At 46.8% G+C, this 25818-nt stretch overlaps 1 protein-coding gene across 8 annotated transcripts in view; it reads right to left on the bottom strand.

Moving 5' to 3' along the window:
* LOC111259934 (protein O-mannosyl-transferase TMTC3) overlaps window positions 1-25818 on the bottom strand; it is a 187676-nt gene that overhangs the window by 37198 nt on the left and 124660 nt on the right. For all 8 annotated transcript variants that reach the window (XM_022832333.2, XM_086968089.1, XM_086968088.1 and 5 more), the window contains 3 exons: window positions 25153-25318; window positions 24721-24970; window positions 24331-24479 (listed from right to left, as the gene is read on the bottom strand). In XM_022832333.2, coding sequence (XP_022688068.1) covers window positions 24331-24479; window positions 24721-24970; window positions 25153-25318 — 565 coding nt within the window. The remainder of the gene's footprint in view (window positions 1-24330; window positions 24480-24720; window positions 24971-25152; window positions 25319-25818) is intronic.

Genomic DNA, 25818 nt, shown 5'->3' with positions numbered 1-25818 from the left:
CAACATTCACTCCGCCAACCGTCGCTGCTAGACAAAACAGCACAACGAGTAGCCCCGAGACCGTCGTAGCTCACCGCTGCTCTCTCGTTGGAGTTCGACCCCCCCCCCCCCCTGCAATCGTTCCGTTAACGCGAACGCACCCGCTCGGGCGGAACTAAGCCCTGCGCGCCTACCCGCCATCAGTCGCGGCATATTTCTAACGCAACCATAGGCTGTTGGCTTCCTTCCTGCTACAAGCGCCCATTTATAAATGGCGGTGATGGCGACGACAATCACCCTGAGCTGGATGATCTGGCTCGTTTACAATTCCGGAACGAATGTTTTCAATATTTGACAAAGTGATTATAGAAATATAGCATATTCTTTATATGTTGGTGTAGAAAACATGCTGTGATAAATTGATTTCGAGTTAATTGCTCTCAATTGGCGCTCAAAATAATATCCCAATTATTATAATACTTTAAATAATACTTCAATTCGTTGGCATTCATGAAACCAAGGAAGCCCTCTCAATTTGCAGAGAATTTATATGGATAACTGGGCTGTACTACTGGGCCGCAACGAAGTTCAAATGGAGAAATTTTTAAGGCTATTTTGTGGACGGGCGTGCTTTGATCGGCTAGCTAAGATGGCAGCGGTTCGGGTCTCCAGCACTTTGAAAAGAAGCTTGGTTCAACTTGGCTGGAGGCTGCTTACCGACTGGTTTCCTGGTTACCGACGATGCAATCGTTTTCTCAAGAAAGAGGCCCAACTCTACCAAATTTTTGAGCATTGGACGTTAGAAATAGAAGTGAGGAAAAGTGAGACTGGCGGCGGGTCGCTGAGTCCTCTCTTCTTTCAAGCGAGTCGTTACGGGCAGAATTTAGGCTATCAGCACACCGAGATTCTCCTTTTACTTTTTCTGAGTTTCCAACCGAATGCACTGGCCAAAAACGCCGGCTATAGGCCAAGGAGAACAGGACCAGCGCAGGGTGAGCGGCGAAAAGCAAGCGTCGTGTTGATGCGTATGTTCCTCCCGTCGAGGTATGGCAAGCTGCCCATTGCTGCGGGCTGCCACATTGTCTGCGGCTATACCGCCTATGTCGGCAGCCGACAATTCTTGCTGCTGTTGAGAGCCGTAAAGGTGTCGAACGTAGAAAGCCGTCACATCAGGCGTCTATGGAACACGATTTGCGTGAACGACGACCGATCGTCAAGTTGAACATTTTGGAATACTTCTTCGCCAATACGCCTTCAGTGACGGAAGCAACGGCAACAAGAGTAGCTGTAAAAAGCGAACGGCTGAAGCAAGGCCGCTACGATGGCGGAGGAAAGCAATCTTCAAGGACACATCACCTCGAAGGGCGATGCTCGACACACCGATCGATTGACGGGACCAACACTGGTCCAAATCTTGCAAACAGCAGAGAAATCAGCCCTTTCGGATGCTCGCGTAGGCGCTGTTTATAGTCGCGCTGCGTCTGTCGACCGGCTGTAGAGTGTACGCATGTTTGGGAAAAATCAAGTACATGAAGCTTCCAGAATAGCGAGCTATGCCGACCCGAACTCACTGTGTGTGCAAAATGCGGGCATCTGAAGGTGAATCTAATCGAGGACAATAGAGCGGAGTCAGGCCACACCAAACCGAATGAAAAGACCTGGCCCAGCCGTTCGTTGCGACCGAGTGGGTCCACAACATTTAACATGAATAAAAAAATGACTTCTTACGAGCTGCGCGTTTGCCTCTCAGACTTAAAGCGTCAGAGCCTCAGACTTAAAGCTAACCGCTCCGCAGAGATCCCTTGGAAAGTCAGATACGATGTCCAGCTTTTTTGCGCGTCCGATTCACACAAGCGCTATACACCAATGTCAAATAGCAGAAAAATCCTGACGGCTTGCTGCAAGGTACTCTCAGTGACCTGGCCAGTGCTTCTACCTGGCTTAGACTATGCTTCAATCATAGAATTGCAAAAAAGAAACTCTACAAGCGACCCTGAAGGCGGCTTACCTGGCCTTTTGTGTCGAAAAGTATTTGGACCTTTGTTCCTGCCATACCTGGATGCGTTAAACATGCACTTCTTCTTTTGTTCTCATATCTAACCAAGTGGGTGTGTTTTCTCTCGAGTCGAGTCGGTCAACCTTTTCTGTCGTGCTCAAACATCCTGATCATTAGGCCACGTCTGCGGAAGGATATCCAATTTGAGTACATTCTGTGTACATAAGAAAAAGGCTAGGCCTTTTTGTGGATGCCGTAGTGAGGTGAGCGTAGTGCTGGGATAGTGGAAATGGTTGTCGGCGAGATCCAGGAAAAGCGTTGAGTTTGCTCTATCCAATGGCAAATTGGCGAAGTACTGTGAAGAGCAATGAATGATAGGCTATGGCCAGCTACTTTTCCTCATGATTCGCTTTCGTTGGTTGCTAAACTGGCTGGTTGAGAAGCATAGAGGCCGCAATACGTGAATGCTTACGACAGCTGACAGAGTATGCGAGTGACGGGAACACGCGTAACGAAAATGGGGAACCTGGAAGTGCATGTCAGTGTATATGTGGTGTGTGGTCTCTTCCACTCTACGCGCTTAAAGGGAGATGTTATCGCAGAACAGAATGAGAGACCGTTGATGATGGTTGTGGTCGATCTACTGGCCAATAGGTAAATTGGTAAATGGTAAGTTAGATGGTGATAGACGCCGACGACGAAGGAGATGTGAAGATATGATCGATCAGCGCACCGCCCAGCAACAGCCCTAGCACATCAAAAACTTCCACTAGCAGTGCTCGCAAATGTTCATTGGTGCCATTTGGTAGGGTTGACTTGATTGTTTACGTACAACCAAGTTCCCCTGCCTTGGTTGGCCAATAGCCGACATCGGTTCGGCAAGCGTGAAGTCTGCGTGACCAGTAGCTTCTGTAACTGCCCTAGATGCTGAGGGAGCAATGGTAACTAACAATGGGCAATAAGATAGTGGACAGCTAGCTCCAAATCTAATCAAGTCTATCGCCGTAATTCAGTGCACCTGCTTCTTTACTTTATGTAGGAGATGGAAGAATGTTATATGGAGAAAGATGAGGCAGAACTTGTTCTACTCATTGGTTCATCGTTCGTTTGCTAGCCTACTTACACGTAGACATACATACTCACTAGAAACACATCTGATCGTCTGATGAGTCGAACTAAGCCACAGACAGCCCCACGGACACGAACGGATGGATAAGGGGCCGGAACACTTGACGTTTCTTCCGTTTTCAGCGGTACTGTAAGTGCAGGAACTTCGAAGATGAAGACGACAGGAGCAAATCAGCCATTGTTTTATATAAGCTAGTTTACCTTTGAACAAACGGGGCATGCCTAATTTTTGGACCAGGACGAAACAGCTACTATTTCCAAACATGGCTCCTATTCCTGCTCCTTTCCTTTGCTGAGGTACAGCAGCGCACTCAAGTGCCTATAGCCGTCATGCCAAACAAACGGTGACAGTGGGTGTATGTATCTGCGTCCGTACAAACTCTCCGTAGCCACCCAAGCCCTCGCGGCTCCAGAAGTTTTTGAGCTAGCTTGCCTGGCCGCCTTCGCCGGTTGTCCAGGGTTGCTGACGCTGACAAGTAGGCACAGCGTATATCGAGAAACAGCAGCAACCCCATTATCTTGAGCTTGCCTACCGCTTGATGACGCCTGTGAACCGAGCCATATGTACAATGGGCAACGCGGAACGAGCATCCACTAGCGGCAGGCAGCCACCTTTATTATTAGCGAATCCCATGCCCGCTTCCCTGTCTACCTGTTTCCTCGCAAAAGTACCAGCACGTAACGTATAGCAAAGCTCCATCATAGCAGCGGAATATAGCGGCTTAGCCATCCTTTGCCATTGCCCAGCTGCCTGCCTCTCTGTCCTATACTGTACTGCCTCGTTATTATACAGTAGACAAGCGCATAGCCTCATTGCCCTATGTGGCTGTTACTCAAGAGCTACCTACCAGCTACCTCCTGCTTTCCACACGTGGACGTACTTCCATAGAATACGTTCATACAGGCACATTTAGTACACACTCCATAACAACGTTTACGGCAATAGCGGTCATGACAGCGTCGGTGACTCTGTATGACGGCGATGCCACGATGGTATTATGTAGGACATGCTGGCGCAACGATATTATACAGCTACATGAAGGCTGTGAAGAGTACACGACTGGAATTCGGCAAAGGTGAGACGGTAACTGGCGAAGTGATAGAGGTGGTAACAACAACACGGGCCAAGCGACCGCCGGGGATGGGCTTGGGGAGATAACAGAGCGCAGTAGAACTTTTGAGGCGACCTGGCTGTAAGTTAGGGAACATGCAAAGGTAGATTATGTCGTCGCTGTGTATCACCACAACGTTTTTGTGTCGTCATCGTGAAAACGTCGTGCCCTTCGGCCATGCGAATGAATGAGTGTCGAACGAACGAAATTGTGGAATACCTAGCGCTCAAGGCCGAAACCAGTGTTATTTGCTATTCATTTGTCGTTCGTTTTCTTTTTCCCAATGCGACCGCGTAGCGCCGTTGCACTGTTTGCCACTTGCCGTTCGTTTTACCGTATTTCAGAACACATTGCCTTCACATACCATTGCTTTAACTACTATGCCCATACAGTTACTTATTTACTATGGCAAAGACACACCGAGAAGGGTTCTCGTTAAGGAGGAGTACGTCACTATATCAGTGCCCGCAAATTGCCTAGCGATGTGTTTATCTGGTAGATATATGGAAAATACAAGAATGTTTAAGGACATAAAAAAAAGGACTTCGTAGACGTAAATGATTTTTATATCACGCGTATGTATGCGTTACGTCATATGCCGTACAATATATATATATATATATATTTGAGTATTTCTTTGTTTACAAGGCTGTGCTCAATCTTACGGCAGCATGACGGCTATTTAATAAATGAAGTTCGGCGTTAGTGGCTTCGCTTTTTCTTAGACATTTCTTGCATGTACGTCGTTATGCTTTTCTTGTCGTCGAGACTTTTTCTAAACAGACAATAAAATTTCCGCTCTGTGTAACCTTCGTGTTAGACTATCTCCATTGCCGTCGTTTTCTACGACACTTTCAGTTTTGGGGGTTGTTATATCAAGGTATTTCACATAGATGACATGACACAGAAACAAACGACCGTTTGCCACGGCCGCAGTCCTGCCAACAGGCAGTACAATGCCATAAGCACTTGCGACTCGATCTGCAGCGGCCCACTAACTCCACCAATCCCGTCCCTATTTTCCGTCCGACTTTGCCCCACCCCATTTTTGTTCTCGTGCTTCAGCGAACAACGTCAAGTAGGTTAGGTTGAATTTGTTAGTGTGTCCTTGGAGTGGGTGTCTTGTTTGCTATTTATGAGGACTCAGAATAAACGCGAGCGGACGGGCAAGTCGACACTGACAACATCGCCAACACGGACGGCGGGTTACGGCATTCTACCCTCCTGCTGCAAACCGAAAGCTGTAACACTGTAACTTTACAGCACTTGGTAATGGTCTGTGGTATGATACTGAGAAAGGCGTGACTGCATTCGTGCGATGGAACCACTTGCTGCTTCTTACTTGGTACAACATTGTACATTGTGAGCGCTAACTTCGGAAAAGAGGCTTGAAACTCGATTTACTTAAAATAGGTTTTTCGCCAAGGACTTTCAAGCCGACTTGCTCACAGATTCTCCCTTTGTCCGAGAGCTCACCTCAGATGCGAAATTACAGCTGGATGCTAAAGGTTAGGTGGGTCATACATACAGCAGGACACAATTTTTACACGATACGAGAAGGCAGCCTTATCGCGTTCTTCTCTAAGCATACAACTCCATGCTCCTGCACACAAGAACGTAGTTGATCACGTAATGAGTAATCATATGAAAATAAATATGGTCATAAGGCGTACACGCTGCCCGTCGCAAATGCTAGGTGTTGTACAGGCTCGATCTCTACTAGGCCTTTATTTACAACCTTGTCGTACAGATCTTGTTGGGAAAGTTTGCGGCGAGAAAAGATACCTCGGAGATCCCTGGATTGTTTGATAAACTATTAATAATATTTATACAAATCTATAGCACACGAGAAAGTGCTATACGAAACAACAACGAGGTGCACACAATAGCCAGAAGCGACAAGCGCAAGGATTAAAGAGGGAGAGAGAGAGAGACCGAGAGAAAGAGAGACGGAGAGATATTGTGGCCATCGAACGAAAAGTCAATCTAACTTATCCGGCATGCAGTTCAAAACCATGTGAAGAACAGGAAAAGAAAAACAGGGACTGTGTCCTCGTAGTCGAGAGTAAACGAAGCGCAACGATATCTCGCCAGATGACAGCCAGAATAATTGCAGGCGACATTTTAAAATGAGACAGAATTTGTTCTGACAAGTAGCAGGCGGCAGTTAACGGTGGTTCTCTGATGGCCAGTTCCCTTTCGACCCCTATTTTGCAATTTTTGATAAGTTCAAACACGGTGCCCTATATTGTCTTCCTGTCCGTATACCCGATCGCGTTTCAGACAAAACGCTCTCCCATGCCTTAAAGCCAAAAACAGCTGGAAGACGCTGTCGGTCGCCATTATCTTTTCGTTCTTAGACGTCTCTTGTCCCTACTGCTTTCTTTTTTGTCGTCTTCTTCGAGAACGGTTGCTCCCGTGGGACGATGGAGAAAAGCTTTGCCTGAAGTCCGGAAAAAGGTCGAGAAACTGCGTAGCCGTGCAGCCGATAGGGAACCGGTGGAAAAACGAGACACCTCTTGCCGGCAGTAACAGTAAGCTGGGAGTAAGTTATGACCCGGTCTAGTCGACTTGAACTTGGTGACACAGCTAAGCTCCGTTCGAACCGTTTGGAAAGAAGAAAGAACGAAGCGGCGCACAGAGGAGAATTCTGAGGTGTTCGGGGCTAACGCTTCTGTGTCTCTCTCGGCAGCAGATGGCGTTTGGCACGTGGGTCAAAGCGTGTTTGACCCAGCAGACTCATGTGGGTGTGACTGAGAGAACTGGATCTGCGATGGCACTAGAAGATTCTTAGGGCAAAGGCGATTCAGCTGGCTAGAGGTCAGAGTGTGAAATTCGTCAAGTAAGTAAAAATAACTATTACTTTTTTCACTGCTACTATTACAGGCTGTCTCCCGAATCGTGCGGACAAAGGAAACAATGGACATTGAAAAATGGATATGGGTAGACTTCGAAATTGCAAAGCTTGAGTGTCGTGTAATAAATAGGTACTACTCGTTTTCCGTACGGTAAATGGTTGAAATGTTCTAAGACACAAAAAACCTGGAAGAAACATACTCAATTTTGTATACGCATTTAAAAGAATCTCAATTGTAATGTGGGTGCTTGGAACAACTGCCAACTGGTACTACCTTGTCTGCAAGTTAGTTATTAATAATAAGTGGATACAACGGTGGCCATCAATAGAAATGGTTACATAACAGTGTTGAGATAATTGCCGGAGGTGCCCCAGCCCTGCCGAAATATCGACCTCACCGAGGACTTGATAGCAATATCGAATGATTTTTGTAGCAGCTTTGTTTTTCGCACTAGTCATTTTTAACTTCAAAGATACCAATAAAGTGCTTTTCATCTGTTCATTGTGTCAACGATCACCCCGGGGTAACCTCATGAGACTTTTGGCACCAGTAAACCATCAGTTGCAGCGTGACATTATCAGATGCCAAAGTACCAAAATTGTATAGAAAAAAGGAGACACGTTTATTAAGCATCATTGACCACCACTCAGTAATTTATACCGGTCGTATTGCAAAAATACATGCCAGCGCGAAGATTGTACATATGAAGTCGCATAACTGCAACGTCACGATAAAGTTTCTACAAAAACTATGCGTTCAATGAAGTTTTCGCATAGCAACGTCGGCAAAAGACTTTTACCGCGCTGATGCAGCGAGGCAGATGTAAGTGTCTCTAATCTAACTCTACGGCAGAAGTCGCACGGCAAAAACACAGTCATATTTCGTGTGAATGCTACTGGTTGCGTTCCGTGTTTGCCCGTTGTGGTCCCTTGAGAGCCATCTATGACTCGGTACAGCATCTCACTGGCAGTGGCGTCCGTTTTGGTTAGGCAGGCAGACTGCAAACGGCTGTACCGGACTAGTACCGACAGTCAATGTCGCCTGACAATGCCTGAGGTTCGTCGTAGCGCCGCTGGCCCTTGCATTTCCAGTAGTTAGTTAGAAATAGGAATGGAGAACGCACTACATATTTATTGCACGCTGTGTATAGTTGGAGGTTAATTGCTGAAGTGCACGACGCCAGAAATGGCTTTAATTAACGTTTCTACCTAATCTAAAATTTGTATATATAGACGTTTTCAGTTGTGCGGTCTGTGCTGCTATGGAACATTACTGTGGTATGACCACAACTACGAACTGCAGCAGCAATAACCTTTGCGCGTCGCTATCATCAGCCGGAGCGTCTCTTTCGCATGCAGCAGTCTCAAGAACGTTTCCCGTCGCCTCAAGCGACTTGAATGAGACGCTTACAGGACTGCTTAGTGCTCGGCCTTTCTATCCAGAGGAACAGGTCAGTGACAGCTGCAAGTCCAGCCTGGATGCTAAAAAGTGAGTGATCTGCAGAGTGACCTAGATCCAAACGCCTGCGGCTCGGGTACGTCTCATGTCAATAGCGAAAACGGCCGAAAGGTCTCAAAAAAAACAATGAAACGGTTAGAAGTGAGAAACCTGACCAGAGCGCAAGGAATGCCAAATTACGACCGACGTACTGCATGTACCACATATATCGATCTGTGTAGGCGTCACAATTGCTTATACTGGCGCAATGCACACCGACCACTGGATAGCTAGCTAGCTAGCTAGCTCCTCAATTGGTCTTCAAAATCCTTTATGAATACGTAATTAATGAATAAATGTACGTTAAAGCTCCTAGCCACTGCACGTTGGCGGTGATGATATTTAATGCATGCGTGGCCTATCTAGCGGAGCAGCTAACAACAGCTTGTACCGTAATACGACTACTACTACTACTACTATCGCCGTAGCGATATGCAAGCGTAGACGAATTTGCTCTGATAAGGACCCGATTATCACTATGAGCAGGCAGAGGCCAGCTTTCAGGCTTCACGTCATTCTAGGCAGTCGTCTACAGCAGCCGACTGGCGTGTCAACCATTGCAGTCGACCAAACGGCAGCAGACGACAGTGACTGCCTTCTGCACGCACCTACGGTCTATGCCTGTGTGACAGAGTACGCAGCCCAGTCAGCCTAAATGGTTAGGCGAAGGGCTTTGCGTGATGCTGGACATTCTCGGGCTATCAGATGGCGAGATCCCTTCTATGTTGGCCTGAACGACTAGGCAACGTGCTTAAGTTGTAACTCGAGCCGAGTTAGTCCTCTGACGTCGCCGAGTTCTCAATCAAATATACGTGCATATGAACACCAGGAGTAGCATTGGTAGTGGCTAATTATCAACACCGTTACTCGCTGCAATTAATTATTTGTTCTGAATTACGAAACATCCACGAGCATTCGTTGCCATCGTGGCGCCAGTGATGGACACGTTTCGTTATGAGGTAAAATAACATCTGTGTATATTACCCAAACAGCTACAATATTTGTGTATTAGTTTGTCCCCATTTGGGGCAGCACCTTTTCAACTTGTTGCTGACTAGCCAGCGTCGACAGCTACGGCAACATGGTCATCTCTTCTCCCTAAAAAAAGAGACAAACAGTAGGACCTGGCTGGCGTGATGTACATCGTACCATAACACCTTCCCCCGAGAGCCATTTGTTTTTCGGGGACCGCAACTCTTCAACAACGACGGCGAAGGAGGAGAATCTAGGAACATCCAAAAGATCCGACAAGCAGGTAAATCGACTCCCTTACCTAGCAAAAAAGTAGAAAGCAGCTAGAAAGATAAGTGGTTGTGGTGATGCGGCCGAAGTAGTTGGATACGATCCCTACTTCCGGGATGCCTTGCACATCCAGTTGGAGTTGCTAGTCCTACCAATATAACGGCCATCGTCAGCCCATATTAAAACGCATGCACGAGTAGAGACCTGATGTCTCCCCATCCATATTTTGCCCCATGAGTTATGGTCATCGATGTTGAAGAACAAGAAAATGGGCTAAAGGGAAAGATAAACGAGAACGAAGTAACGGGCTGAGAGAGAGAAATACGGAGACGGGGAAGGCCGAAAGAAAAACAGAGAGAGGGAAATGGAAACAGAGAGAGGGAAGCGCACAACCACGAAAATCAGATGGGACAGGATGGGCAATGTCGCTTCATGCGCGATAATGACACCCGCTACCAGCTGATAGCCCAGATATCGTGCATCACTGAACTGGCTGTCCGATGTTAGCTGTTAGTTGGTAGCCTTTATGCTGCCGCCGGTTGTGCCGCTTCTAGATAACCGAAACAGCTTACAAGCTGGCTAACATTAGTTTGGAGAGTGTGTTAGAGCATATGACTTAGCCAAGGCTTAGTGGCCTGCATGGCGAGTATCATATAGTAACAACAAGTTTACCAAGGTTGCTTGTGGCAATACACTTCTATTCTTGGCATAAGGCCATCACCAGGCTATATTTACGTATGCTACAACATATACAATAACTAGTACGGGCCGGTTAGATGCTTGATTACAGAGACTGAGAAGGAGAAGAACGAAATTAATATATATATATACTGTACATCATATACACGATATAGATGTACCTTCCAAAACAGTAGCAAAAGCTTTACTAACACCTACTTAATACTATAGTGCGGAACATCTTTGACAATATGTGTTCATGTTGTGTGCTTCGAAAGATGACATGTATGTTTTGGTACTGACTGTCACCGGGCTAAATAGAGAGGTTAAACTTACCGTTGCAGACATACTTCATGTTTTAACCCTTTATATAGTGCGCCCTTTTTCACAACGAGCACAATTCAATGACTTCGATTCTATGAAGGATCTGCATATTAAAACGTACGAATCTAAGCATTAAGAGCCTTCACTTGAATCAGCCGAGCGTCAGCGTCATCCTCGACTCCGCCGCGTCCCGTTCGTTGTCCACGGCTATCCGGGCGGCAAAGAGTATTCGTACGATGTCGTCGAGACTCCCTCAACAGAGAACTCATCTTTGCGAAAGCGTGTCGTCGTACAACACTATAGGCCGCCCTTTCCCATATAGGTCCAACATGGAAACTTCGTCATGCCGCTACTGTTGCTACTTTCGCTTCTATTGGCCATACAAATGCTAATGTGTCATAGTCATTCAAAAATATCCCTGGCCTTCTCCGCCATCGTTGATAGTAGAAGCATCGTCAGTGGCGCATCCTTTCACTGGATGAGTCTCCATCTTTTGCTCTGAATGGCGCACGAGAAGATGAGCGTTGCGTCGCCTCGTAGCGCTATAGCATACAGCTGCGACAAATACAGCGGCAGCAATCGCAACCGAAGACAAACCCCCTATTGAATAGATATTGTCGTAATGCGGTCATCATCACCGCCGGCTCCACCATCCCTACCGTCAACGTGAAGACTGTAACAGCAAACAGGCAACTGTAGTGCCAATATGTATGTACAGAATACCCCATAGGTATACTTGATGTAAAATATTATACGGATAGCACATGTATTGTAGAGGAATAGGATACATTAATTTTCACAGTAGACGTAGAGATAGAATGAGGTTATACAAAGAATTTAATTATAAGGTCGGTTAAACCAGAGCGACTCCCGTACGCTTCCTACAGCTTTAGCTGACAGGAAATGATACAATTTCTGGAGAGTCCCGAACAAACCATATGTTAAAAAAAGCTCTATGTCAAAGCGCCTCTACAACTATAATAATTAACCAACCGTAATAAAATGTCAACACTGAGTTTGGCCAATACGTCAACATACGGCAACAGAAGAGCGATCGACTAACAACGTCCGGTGACTGCTGACTGCCGGAGTTCCTATGAAAAAACCTAAAAACAATTCCCCGTTCTTGGGAACCACCAAGAGAGACCAAGTAGAATTGACATCGGCGCTACTTTTTCTAGCTGCTTTATATAGAAAACAATTGGCGAACGACCGATGGCGAGAACAATGCAAAAACGGAGTCGCTTCATTGCCGTAGCGGTGTCTTTCCTCGGCTCAGTTGTCGAACAAAGCAAAGCAGAAGTGTACGGCTATCGCGTCTTTGCAGCTGAAGCCACCCGTTCGTTGTCAATGGACCACGGGGGTCACCATCAATTTATCTTGGTGGGGACAAGGAGGAAAGAAGGAGCTACTTGTGGGCCCAGTCTGTCTACCCGCTCGTTCTCTGTTACTTAAAGGCAATCGCTAGCACGACCAGATAAAGTACGACGGGCAGAAAGACATCTTCCCACGATGCAGTAGACACGAAGCAGAAGAGAATATCCAGCGTTCGTGTCACAACGACGCCATTTTTGTAGATACGTTGAGTTGCGTCACTATCGAATGGTCGAGTCTCTATAATTTCTCAAGCTACTGTAGTCAAGGCGTATGAAGCTACAACGTAGCATTGTACGCCCTTCTGCGCAAGCACATTCTATTACAGAGCATTCTCATTTCGCACCACGGTGTACCCACACGCATATATATACGTATAACCACAAAGAAGCATTTACCGTCTTAAGCCAAAATTAAAGAAACTATTTTTCCTATTGCAAAATAATATTACTTAACTAAATATGCGCCGTCTTGATCGATGGATTTCCGCCGCTTTTATGGTAATATCATAACTCCATCATTCGAAAACCGTTGTGTTGTCTGGATAAAGAACTGTGCTAAGTAGATTTCCCATTCAAGCTAACTAGTCACTTTATTGAGGGAGTTTTTGCAGAAACGGAAATAGATCATAGTCTGATGGTGCAAAATCTGACTTCTGCGGGTGATGTATTAAAATTTCCTGTTCAAATAACATTAACTTCTCCAGTGGCTGGCCGACTAATACAAGGAGCATCGAAAAAAAAAGACAGAACCATCTTTAGGCCGCCTCTTCCTTGATCATAATTTTTTATGCATCTATTAAAAAGACTAGGCTAAAGACAAATGGCCTATTCTTATTTTTTACGGCCAGTGATGGTCGCTAGATCAACAAAAAAAAGATTGCCTTTAAAAAAAATAATCTAATAATTACATTATGACCATGCTCAGCACATCTGCCTATCAGTCACAAGCAGTTTTAGACCTTGGCTTTGTTGATGCTACGTTCGCTGCCCGAACGGCTGGTGCAAAGCATCTAACATATGGACACTGTTCAATACTCGGTTACGTAAATCTTGATTGTCTCAGATACCTATCCCGGGCATGTATTGCAGAATAAATGCCATATGTGTTTGACACTAGCAAAGCTTAGGTAATACCATCATGCAAAGTGTTCGTTTCCTAGATGATCCGGGAAAGCCGTTTAGACAGCTTGTAAAGCGTCTGCACCTACGATTTTATGTTTTAGGACGGTAAGTTACGAGTCTGTCTATAATCGGTAGCAGGCGTTTAATACGCTACGCATGGTTGTAATGTCATTATTACAACGTATTTGGTAAATTCTTACGAGCACAATTATTTTCGCGCATCGAAATCACCATCATCACTAACTGACAACAAGAAGGAAGCCAGCAGCTCAGTCTGTTTCCAGACAAGTCTTGTTAATGAGCGTCATTCGCAGTGAATGTGGCGACCGCTTGCTCGTTGGGCTGCAGAATATGCGTTTTGCGCTTTGGCTGCCTGCTTGCTTGCCCCTGCCCTTTCATCATCCGTATGCTCCCTACATCTGTTCTCCTACTATTGCACTGCACAATCGCGTTCCCCTCTGTCCTCCCTTGCTGGCTTTCTGTGCTAACACAGTCTGTCTCTCTGTCCATTGCCGGCTGTGGCCGCCGCCGCCACTGCTACTGCCTCGTCTGGCAGCTCGAACCGAAAGGAACATCCATAGCTGGAGCTCGGCTTGGAGCATCCGGAGTCACTCTGGCAGCGGCGAGGGTGCAGCAGTGCTGGAAGCGTAGTAGGAACCCAAATCGAATTAGCCCTCCTGTCACTCGCAGCCGCAACGAACGGGACGGAGGATAACGCGTCCGTGGCACCATTACTCGCTGCCTCGCTCGAGTGAGAGTCTGTGCAGTACTGCTCAGGCCGCCGTTTCTGCCTATGCCAGCTTCCCGGCCCGTCCTCAACTTAGCGAGCCTGTCTGCCCGTTTGTCCGATGCAGAACTGCCTCTCGGGTGGCCTGCCGGTCCGACGACGGTGCCGGGTACTGGATGCTCCCGCTGCTGCAATGTAGCTGAGTCCCGGCCGCTAGTCGTCTGTGATGGGAAGAACTGAGCGACTGAAGAACTGAGCCTTCGCTGGGTGTAAAAAGAAGCACGCGCTTGTTTTTAGCCGCACAAACGAGCAGTTACCGCAAAAGCAATGCTGCGTGCTGTCAAGCATTTTGGCCGGCTAAAACGACGACCAAGGCATACCTTACCCATTGCCTCTGCCTTCGCTCACTTCAGTTTGTTCTCTACCGACCGTTTTCTCGTACAGAGGAAAGGACCGGTGGCAGCCTCTTGAGTGGCGTGGTGAAACCGGTGAATGCGGCCAGAATAGAGCCCTATATATTGTACTCTAGCGAGTTGGTTGCCAAACGATGCGGCCTGCCACTGTCCAATCGCCAGTTCTTCTTTAGGGGATGACTTGTATACTATGTGGCATGCACAACAACAAACTCGTACGCTCGGTTGCCCTGAGACTGTAAACGCGCATTTTGCTAGCGGCCATGCAGGTGGAAGCTGTAATATTTCTCGCTGGTTGAACAAAAGCCGAACGCGCATTCATGTCCGGCGGACAACTCAGGGTCTGCCAATTAGCGCAGAATTACTCGATAACATAAAATAACACCGTCAGTCATCAAACAGTACGTATTCCTAAGAGAATACAGCACTTGCTTCAATCTATGCGTATATGTGAGAATCGAACCTTGCCGGTTCCGACTCGCCTCATGTATGACCATGTTAGAAAAATAGAAATATTCCATTCTCACGCGTTCACTTACTCATATATGTCGAGAAATCTATAAATAAATCTACGCAAGCACATCTTCGAAAGCTGCTGGTGTCGCTAGTTGTTCTGACAGTAAAGATACCTTTCCATATATATGTCGTGTGTACGTGTATGTGATGCAGAAAAGGTATGCTCGTTTATGTCCTTTTTCGCCGAATCGATTGGGTTCCGTGATGTTGTCTAACCTAATCGGGCTGTTTTGTTGTGCTGTATTCTGCATCGCGTGCTCAGTGGCTATCACAATCTCTCAAGCCCTGCCGCAGCGATGCCCTTCGTAGCCCGTTAGCTGCCACTGTGCTTCGGTTGGGCCAAAAAACAAGGGGTCGAAGGGGTACAACGGGAGCAGCAAAGGGAGAGGGGGTTGTTAGGACTTCGTTAGTTTCCTTTTCTCCCTCCTCCTTTAGCATCGTCGTCATCCTCGTTGAATCCGTGTAGAACAGAATGGTGTAGAGCTAGTTTGTTTCATTTGCTCCGTCTCCCTTTCCACCAGCCCCGCCTACAACCCCTTTTTACCCTACTATCATGGTCGCTAGCTATGCGCCCTTCGCTGCTCGCAGTCAGCAACCCGCTGCCTACCTAACCTCCGCTTCCCTATCAGCCGTGCCTAGGCTAAGTATGTCAACATATCATCTCAAAACGAAAACAAAGAAACGAAACAGAAGGAAGGCGGTCGGAGAACAACTTATTCGTACTTTGCGTAGTCGCTGACTCGATTTTGTCACGGAATTTCTATTTTGCTCACTTACTCTTTTCTCTGTTTTTTTCTTTGTTATCTGACTTTTTTTAACTTTTTTTTGATCTTGCTTTCATCCGCTTCTAAGTTTCTTTGTTTTTTTTTGTCGGGTTCTTGCTAGTAAGGGTCGGAGTTATTTTTTGCTCGCCACTCAGATTCTCTGCTCGTGTCGTCCTCCGAAGTTTTCGTCCTTCTAGCTCTTTCCATGAAGTGGCCACTGCCTCAGCCATTCCCGTTGCAACAATTGCTGCTTTTGCTTCTGCTGCAATTTCCGTCAGCTGCTAGACTGAATAGAGAGAGAGATAAAAGAAACTAGAGAGACGGGGATCTGTTTGGCAGGCTAACTGTCTACCCTACAAGAACGAACCTTATGGGGCTCGGTGGAGCGAAATTTGGGGAAAGTAGAAAAATCTTACGGAAAAACAAGACGAAATCTGAGGGAAAGAAATTAAGGGGATGCAAAAAGACAGCTAGAGGGAGAGAGAAAGTACATAGCGGACGCTCAGGCCTCGAATGACAAAGGGTTCGAAAAGAAGTGGGCCTAGTAGAAGAGGGAACTGGCCGTTGTTTGTGCTACTGCTGCGGCAGACAACGTTGAGATTAGAATCTATTAAGATCCCTATCGGTGGCAAGGAACAAGGGAGATCTGGGGAGAAACCCGCGACCAATCTAGCCGCCTTCCGCTCGCTCGCCTGCGGCTCGTCGTCGTCGAAGCCGTCTTTGCCGCACACAGCTGGTATGAGCGGCAGACCGGTGGTGCTTCGATTTTGCAATGGTTTTCGATAAGGAACGGAGGTAGATTTGGTCGATCCCGGGCAGGCGTTTCTGCTAGCGCCACCCCCTTGGCGGATCCTTTTCGTTTGCACTACTTTGTCTCGCCCTTCTTCCTCGTTCCTTCCCAGCCTCTGCCTATTTGCTGCCGATTTTCTTCTCCTTTCCAAGCTTCTCTCTTGAAACGCAGCAGCAGTCGAATGGTCGCTGATCGCAATGGACAGTCGGTGCAGTTCGGTGAAACTGGGTTAAACAGTCGGATGGTAGAACAGTCAATCTGTAGAGATCGGAAAGACATCCGATGCTGCTACGATCTCACCCGCTATCAGTGCTCTTACTGGAGTTGCAATGGTAGTGCTCTCTAGGAAAATGATATATTATAACGAGAATCAAAGGCCGATTCAATGCCACCTCACGCCTCGCCTTTCCCAAACAGCAATAGCAGCTCAGCAACTACCCTCTTTTAGATCCTTTGGCTGTTCTGTCTGTTGTTCATCTTACCTCGGTCTCATCCCCCCACTTCAATGTAGTGATTTCAAAGAACAAAGAAAGACACCACCGGGACAAAGTCCACCATTTGGAGAGTTGCCTGACTGAAGCGGCCCTCGGGAAGACACAGAGTGCTCCTTCCGCAACGTCCACTCTCGCCGCGTCCATCGAAGGGTGCTGCTGTCGGCGTGCGACGAAAGTATCGAGATGGAGAGGATGAAAGGCTGCTACATGTAGGTATCACGCCCCATCTGGGCCCGCTGTGTCGGCTCCTGCCGGTCGCCGTATCGTTCCGTTCTTGCCCTACAACAAGCGGCAAGTGTTTTCGAAGAAACAACGCTGCTGACAACAACAACCATACCCTTCCTTGTTCTGCTCCTCCCATTGCTGCTTGACTGCATTTACGAATTGCTCAGAACTGCATCTTTTCTGCCCGTTCTCACCCTTTCCGGTTCTTACGTGGTTCCTGTGTGGCTTGGTCGCCCGCTGTCTAGCATTATAGAGAAGTGGGCGTTTCTTGCTTGTTCACCGGCTAGCAGCCCTCCTGCTTGCTTTGTATATTGGCTGCAACCATCCTAAACTATGCCTCTCTTCTTTCTTCCGTCGAGTATCTTGTAACGATATCGGCGATCGTTTCGTTGCGCCGGCCTACCGGTGTATATCCGTATGAACGTCTAGGAGGAAAGAACTCAGCCTAGCTTGAAGATGGAGGTAAACAGCGAGAGCAGCCGAACTATGCAGAAATTAGGAAACATTCTGAATACCTGGATGCCCAAAATCTGGGTCAAATGTCAACTATGGAGCAGACCAACGCAGTGAGCAATTGGAGACACAGTGCACAAAAAAAGCTGCGTCACAGGAGGCCTGTCCCAACCGCCTTAGCCATCATGCTCTAAACGCCAACAACGCATTTTACATCCAAAGCGCCAAGAGTTTCTTGTTTTCCTCACTGCTTGCTGCTCCGATTCAATTATGTGACAATGAATGCGTACTCAATTGTGTGAAGGACGGTGACGACCGCGGTGGCTCACCGGACGAATAGTAGGGTGGGGCGCACGGCCTTGAGGCGTAGCTGTCCCCAAGGTTAGTAGAAGCTATATATATTGGAAAATCAAGCACGTTAAATCCGAAGAGGGAGCGGCGCTTAATCGCAATGGGTAGCCTTGATTGACGAACAAGTCGTTTGAGTGGTAAAAAAATGGTATTACATTTTGACACAATAGCGGCGCAGTAGCAATTTCACCCTATTTGACTTTTTGTGTGTTGCTTGTGAACCTTGGGTGGGTCAAGCGCCGTTATTCAAATGGCTACAGGCAACCGAAGCAGATGCTGTCCTTTGGTAGTGAGATGAGGTATTGTAAGAGGAATGCAGACCACAAAAATCTAGAATAGAGGTACAAGCTATAAGGAAGTTACAGCACATTAAAGGAAGGGTCGCTTCGAATGCAATCATTGTAATGCGTAGACTAGAACCTTACCTCGTAAATGTATTACAAAACTATGTAAATAGTAAGCGTATACGTAGATGTATGTTTATGATTGCGATCCGACGGCTCGGGAGAGCCATCTGATTCAAGTAGTTGTAGTGCACTGGGAAAAAACACGTGAGCGATGAATGTATACTATAAGCAAAAGGTGGCAACAACAACTAGCCCGCCGTAAAGCCACGGGCGAAACGAGATATAATAAGACTGTGACTTGTCACATCACAACCGACGCATTTGAAATCGGGGTACACAACTTTAGTCACTTAGTCGCCATGTAACTGGCTGACGAGGCCTATGGTGTCTAGAACGGTCAGACCAACGTGCACGTCGTAAAGGGAACGCCGAGCCTGTCGAAGCAGCAGAGAGGATAGGAGAAAAGGGTGCGGAGAAGCGCCGTGCAACACGAAATGTATGTGTCGTTTGGTTATCCTGCGCCATTTGCGTAAACCGTCCGTGTTAAACGCGAAAGATGTTATGCTTGTCCGCCAAATAGGATTTCTTTATGCCTTGAAGCGGCCTCGAGAACGATCTGTTGTTCACACGACAATGCTGTACTCCTTTATCGTAGCGTACTGTTCAGCCTATACGACGAGCTCAGTTAGCGACAGGAGCGTAAGCTTTGTAGGAGCATGTCTAAGCAACTAATTTCTGCCTAGTCTTTCAGCGTCCGATTGTCATGTAAGATGCGTGGCGCCAGATCTGTAAGCTAAAAGTGCTCTCCCTGTCCCTAAAGGATTCGTTTCAGTAGCTATTGAACGACCCAGAAAGATGCCTTTCGGCCTTTCACGAATATAGAACCAGTAGTGGCATATTTACATTTCCCTAATTACTGCCTAGTGTTGTAAAAGGGACCTAACTAAGGCTTGCTAGGACCTTTGCCTTTGAAATCCTCGTACTCGATTCATCCAAAGATTCTGTTCTCGCTCGAGCTAAAGAAATGCATTGTGATGGATAAATTTCGAAATTACGAAAAAGAAAACGAAATCGGTCGATGCAGAAGGCTCTAGTTGTCGCTGCTGAGTTGCGCCTCTGCCCCTAGGCAACATCAACCCAACCAAAAATTTACTTTGAGACGCTACTTCTTTTCCCGCGCGATGTTATCCCAGCATTGGAACACATATGAGCGATCCTCTTGTGCCGCTGCTGCTTGCACGACCACTACTCAATAAAGCGGGTCTTCGCCGGCTGCCGCAGTGGCTGTGTTGTCAGCTGCCTGTGCAGCTCTATATTTTCGTGCTCTCATTCGTTCGTTGCTTTTTCTGAAAGAGAACTCTCTGAGGAAACAGGGGGCACTGAGAACTGGTAGCGAGTGTCACTATCGATTTCGCATCTTGGCCATACGTTGACGCTGCGAGAGGCGTTCTGCTCTTGTGTCGAAAGGGCTCGAATTGGATAGTCTCTGCCGCAAAGTTAACCAATCTGTACGGCGCAGACACACAAAGACGAAAACAACAAATGATGAGAAGAGAACCTATGAGACTTCCTGCGAAACTCAAAAAGCGGCACATAAACTTGAAGGAATTGCCCACCACCATCCTGCACACCCCTTGAGTACATCAATACTGAAATTTTTTCGATGGGTGTTTCGGTCAAGCTCGATGTAGCGTAATTTACACCTGATTAGATCGCTCTATTATTCTGGTAAAAGAGTTTCATAAAAAATAAGTTTTTTTTTTTGCAATTAAAATCTATGAAAGAATTATATTGTGAATTATTACATTGATGCTTGTGATATTTTTGGTGGTGCTTTAACAACCTCAAATTTCTCATCGGTTTCGAATAAATATGATAATACCTAAAACCACAGTGAATATGGAACAAATTGAATAGTGTTTTGCGATCGTGAACAGTACGTCATTTTTAAGAAGAGTGAGCTATTCCGAGAACAAGAGCTATTAAAGAGGTTCGTTTTCTACACACTTACGTCAAAAGCCATTTCACACGCTACGTGTAGCGCTTCTCAGCTATCATCTCTGTACTCTAGCCAAGTAAACATAAAATGTCTAAAGTATAGCCATTTCAACTCCATCATGTAAGGACATGTCAAAAACGCTGGGTTTGCGTGATGCCAGTATCGCCGCTCACTGCCTCGGCTGCGGCTGCTGCATATACAGGCTCTTGAAAAGCAGACGGTCTGTCCGTTACTAGTCAACGATATCAGCTATGGCAACTTAAATGAAAGAACCATATTTGGAGCATGCTAAGCACAGCCATAACCCCTGCGACAGCCTACGGCTAATGTACACGGCATGACGGATGATAGGGACTGGCCATTTTCGGGTTACCACGACAGCAGTTATTTAACACTAATGCGCGAAGCATTGAAGGCTTTGTGAGTCCTTTGCGCTTTATTGAAGAAGGGGTCCTTCTTCATAGGAGTACGTCTCCTCCTTTAAGTTAGGTCGAGCAGCATAATGCCTGCGCGATAATCGGTTATCGTGTCTTTACATTTGGCTTGATGTTTTTTTCTTGTTGCTCACGCCAGCCAAAGAAAATAACTGAAGCAAATTATCGAACCCAACAACGAAATGATTCCACCCGCTTGTTATGTGGATATTCTGTGTCATATTTAGCTCCCTGATATTATCGGCATTTATGCTCAAGCTCGAGTTCGAACTTTTCTTTATCCGTAATTTTTCACATCTCTTCTCCCTGACGCTAGCTCTCTATGCCCCCCCTTCCCCCACTCGCTCCCGCTTCTGGAAGCAACTCCAGGTGAGCTACTTCCCTGGATAGTGGAAAAGATGGGACGATGTCGCAACAGCTGATAAAATGAGGAAAAACTGCTGGCTTTGTTCCAGTCCCTAGAAAATTATGCAGTACTTGCGATTCAGCAAGTAGTGTGTAGTCAAGCGAAGGAAGTGCAGGGGATCGCGGCGTTTCTTGTTGTAAGGCCGCCGAACAGAATGCCACGCAACAGCAATGGTAAGCGCACGAATGGGGCGATTAGCAGTGGTACAACAGCAGTAGAGATCTGTGTTTGACTGAATAGACCAGAAGTCCCAAGACTGTCAAGAGTGCAGCATTCATTTCCGCCGACACGCCGGCGGCGGCAGGAGACTTCAGTGGCGTCTACTAGCGTCGAAAGGGAATGACGGATACAACTCACTATTACGCGGCACTGCTGCTACTCATCCATTCACTAGAGCGTTAGCAGCACACATTAAATGGGCTGCTGACTATAAGTATGGCCGTAATCTACCAACAACCAACTCCTTCTAGGCGAAAAGCCGCCGTTGACTACCCTCAGACAGCACCAGTGGCAGTAGCAGTCGATAAGTAAATCAATACAGAGATTGAAACGGAGCAGGATCGCGTCCACAGCTAGCGAACAAGCAAATGCCTCCGCCTTCTTCACTAAGCTTCCCAGATGGGAGGAAATACCTAAGAGGATAAGTTTGCTCTGGCGCTCCTGAGAAGGGTATTCCATTAACGGGTAGCAGTGGCCGCTTAATTCTGTGGCCACGGCCGGCCGAAGAAAGCGACCGCTAGCAATGTTGCGATTACAGCTTCCGTTGTAACTCCCATCAGTATACCAGTTCGCCCGTCGGTTGTGCCGTCGTCGACGCAGCCGCCTCGATCTAGACATTCACCGGTTTTCTGCGGTATTCACCGGACGGAGGAAGCCGGGCCAAGAGAAGAATTGGAGCCATACAGAGAGTTCGAGGAATGACCGGTGTAAGGGGAAAACGACAGCACATGGCCGGGACTTACCGCGAAGCAGTGGCCAAATTTGCCTCCTATCTACCTCTTGCAGTAATAGCGCTGCCACCTCCCATTACTATTATTAGCACCGCTGCGGGCACCGCTACTTGTACTTACTCGTAGTAACGTAACGCGCCTACCTGCTCGGGTAGCTGCCTTGTTGTCGGGTCTCCGCCGTTCATAACAAAACGATGCGGTTTCTCTCTATCCACAGAACTGAGGTAACATAGACTACCTGGCGACACTGAAAGTAGAAGCATACGTAGCGGCGATAGGCGCCACTGGTACCCTCACGTCGCTTCAAACACGTTTCCCCATATAGAACTTCTGGTGAGCGCCCCCCAAAGCACCACTTCGTACTAAGTACAGGTAGAAGACAACATACAGTGCGAAACGGCAGTTGGGTAAGTACTGTTTACTTTCTCATTCGTTCTCTGACAGCGTGACGAAACGTACTTGATGTGCCGTTAGATCAGTACTTAGGCGATCCAATTGTATACCGGCATAGTATTTAGCCATTGCATGGCGGAGCATGCATCACAGGCTCTTCACGTCGACAACGATGGCCGTTTGTGAGTCATGAACAGTTACACAGCTTACTTTATTTTTGTGCGGCTGATTCTAGAGACCATCCATCGATATTACCACTGCTAGTGAAGCTGCTATCCCGCCCAACCCAGCCAACTTCTTACTGCTATTGGCCAATAAGCTGGCTAAAAAATGAGCGTTCGACCGTTGAAGCGTTGTGCTCATTGAAATGACTGTCGCCGAATCGACCCGTATACTCCTTCGTTGCACTTGCGTTCCTTTCTCTGCTGCAACGGTGGCTGCTGCTAATAGTGGGATCCAGCGTACTGCTCCTATATGCGGCTCCTGCTAAAAAGGAATGAAGCAATAGCCGATGCTTACTAACCATCACTTACTGTCTATAGAGCGTTTCCCAGAGAGAAGAAAAAGAGGAACTGAACGAACGAACGAAGCCTCGATGGCTTGTGCGTGACTTGCAGTGCCAAACTCCTTTCCTTCCCCGCGCCATCTTCCTTGTTGAATTGTCGTCGTCGTCCTCGTTCGTTCTTCGTCCGTCTCTCCTGCATCCCGTAGCCTCCCACATAGCCAGCTTGCGCCTGTCGTAGCTTGGCCCTATTCTGCCTCATGGTTCGCTCGCGGCCTGCTTGTGCTTAGTGAACCCGGATTTTGAGCCTAAATGGGAGACTTTGGGGTCTGAGAGTTCTTTTAAAGCGGCCCGAACCAAATTCTCAATCGTGTTCAACGTTTTGGCAGCAGCAGTACGCGAGTGAAATCGACTCAAGCCCAGCTTGGCTGTCGTAGACTGCCCATCCGGCAGTCCTCTAAGGCGTTAAACGAATGGTACGCTTCCCTCTTTCCGCTAGCCGACCAGCCGGGGTCGTTGCCCTAAAATTATAGTGGGCCCGCTATGGAATCAGTGCCATGTTTAGCACACTGCTTGGCACGCTTAGCACGCTTGAACCAGCTTTTAGATGATAAAACTAAGTCCCCCTGTAAAGCCCCTATCTAATGGTCTATTCTTCGCCTCCTCCCGCATCGCCGTTTCTAGCCGCCTCAATCCAGTTTGCCCATAAAAAGCTGCCGTGCAAACGAACGAGTAAAAATGAAGCTGACGAAGGCAGAAAGAAAGTTATTGGAGAGAATATAGCCTAGTCTTGCTTGTGACATAATGTTAACTCCGTCGTCGACTGTAAGCTGTTGCCAAGTTAAGCAGTAATAAATCTCTTAGCAAGTTAAAATGGTATATTAACCGAAAAAGCATGCATAGACCTTGGAGACATAACTTAACATAAAAAGAAATACGTTCGAACAAAATACAAATTAACTTGTGATTTAGCTTACTGCGTTAGGATAGCATGCTGTGACTTACTGACATCTTCAGCTACTACAAAGTCGAGCTTGAGTCCGATTGCAGAAGAAGGCAATGAGTGACACTATTCTTGTTCGTAAGATATTCGTTTGCAAAAAGGGCAACGATGTGCCCTTACACTTACATACTCGAGACGGAATAGGCAGTCATATTGTACAGGATGAAGTGTTTGAAGTATGTATTTTTCATAGAAGATTATTTTTTGTGCATGGCAAGCAAATAAAATGTTGCGTGTTTTCACTGACTTACCCTAACTGATACAACCGATTCCAGCCGATAGCTACAAGTAACGAAAGGCCCATACTAGGTAGATAAAGGACACGTTCAGCAACGACGAAGCCAATGGGGAAGAACAAATTAGATGCTGGCAAATAAGGTAACGCCACTAACGTCAATGCCTGCAAACAACGAAACGATTTCGAGTGGTTTGGAAAACTGTGGGGTAACCGAAAACAACGTATGACAGAAATGTGTCGATTTAATTAATGTTTCATTGTGAACCCTTTTTAGTAGGTTCGTTGAATATTTGCAAAAGCTATGTATTTAGAAACCAGTCATTAAAAAGTACGAGTCGACCGAGCCAAGAGACGAAAAAGAAACTTCAATTTTAAAGAACAAACAAACTGCACAGAGACTCACCATTCCGATGGCTGGCTGGTCCCTGCAATTATTAATGACATGACGTACGGCGAAGGCAAGAAAGGCGTATGCCCCAATGGTGAGCAGGTTGCGAGCGTCGAGAATTGACGTCACCGGTGGCACACTGCCCGACGTCCAATCGCACGCTAACTGATTTGGGTAAAGAAACAGCGCGCCATTTAACGCTGTTAGGTAGTGATAAGTCAGTTGTTTGATGAGTAATCCCATCGTTGATACTGGATTATCCAAACTGCACATAAGCCGGAGACAAGCCACAGCGCAAGCGAGCACAAAATAAGTGGTGTTAGTTTTTGTATAATGATGGTGACATTATTGTTTCTCCTCTGAATCGGTAAAACAGCTAAAATATGCTATTTGTTCCCTTGCATCATACGATAGCCATACCCGTTACGTTCGTATTCTACAACAGACCTGCTGAATGTGGGAAGGTGACGACCCATAATCGATATCCGGAACGCCAACAAGGCAATAGCTGTTGACAGCAGTCCTGCGCACCTCTTGAATGCTACCAGATGCCAGCTATAGAAACGGCAGCCATTTTGATAAGTCCGCAAAGTCTGATACACACAACAAACCCCTGAGGTGGTAATGCAAAACAAGCAGCGAAGAAAAAGCACATATAAGTGAGAGAACATCCGGCCCACGAGCACAGACAAATTCTAGGAACCATCGGATAAACACACGCACACAATTATCCCTGGTAGAGAAAGGGAAGAAATAGGATACTACTCAGTTAGCCCCTCTATGATACATGGATAAATCTCCCTTCTTGTTTCTTAGGGATGCCAGAGTTATATTTTCCTATTTCCTACTACAAACATATGCATAGCCATGATTAGTTACGTGACGACGTCTTTGCGCCGCGATCCCAGAGGGCGAGTTCACTGAGCTAAATCTACGGATGTTAAGAGTGGTTTAAGCCAGCCGCACCTCAAGTCAGATAGAAAATGGCACCAGACCTGGGAGCAACAGTTTAGTCGGCAGGCGTCACATACCATTTTGATACCTTTTCTCTCTTATTTTGTCTGGCTTCATCCCTTTTCAGCGAAAGTTTCTGCCACTGGTGCTGTTATGTTC

Source organism: Varroa jacobsoni, unplaced genomic scaffold (assembly GCF_002532875.2).
Source record: "Varroa jacobsoni isolate VJ856 unplaced genomic scaffold, vjacob_1.0 scaffold_386, whole genome shotgun sequence".
NCBI classification, from domain to species: Eukaryota; Metazoa; Arthropoda; class Arachnida; order Mesostigmata; family Varroidae; genus Varroa; species Varroa jacobsoni.
The sequence above is the reverse complement of the archived record's forward strand: the minus strand, read 5'-3'. Positions and strand labels throughout refer to the sequence as shown.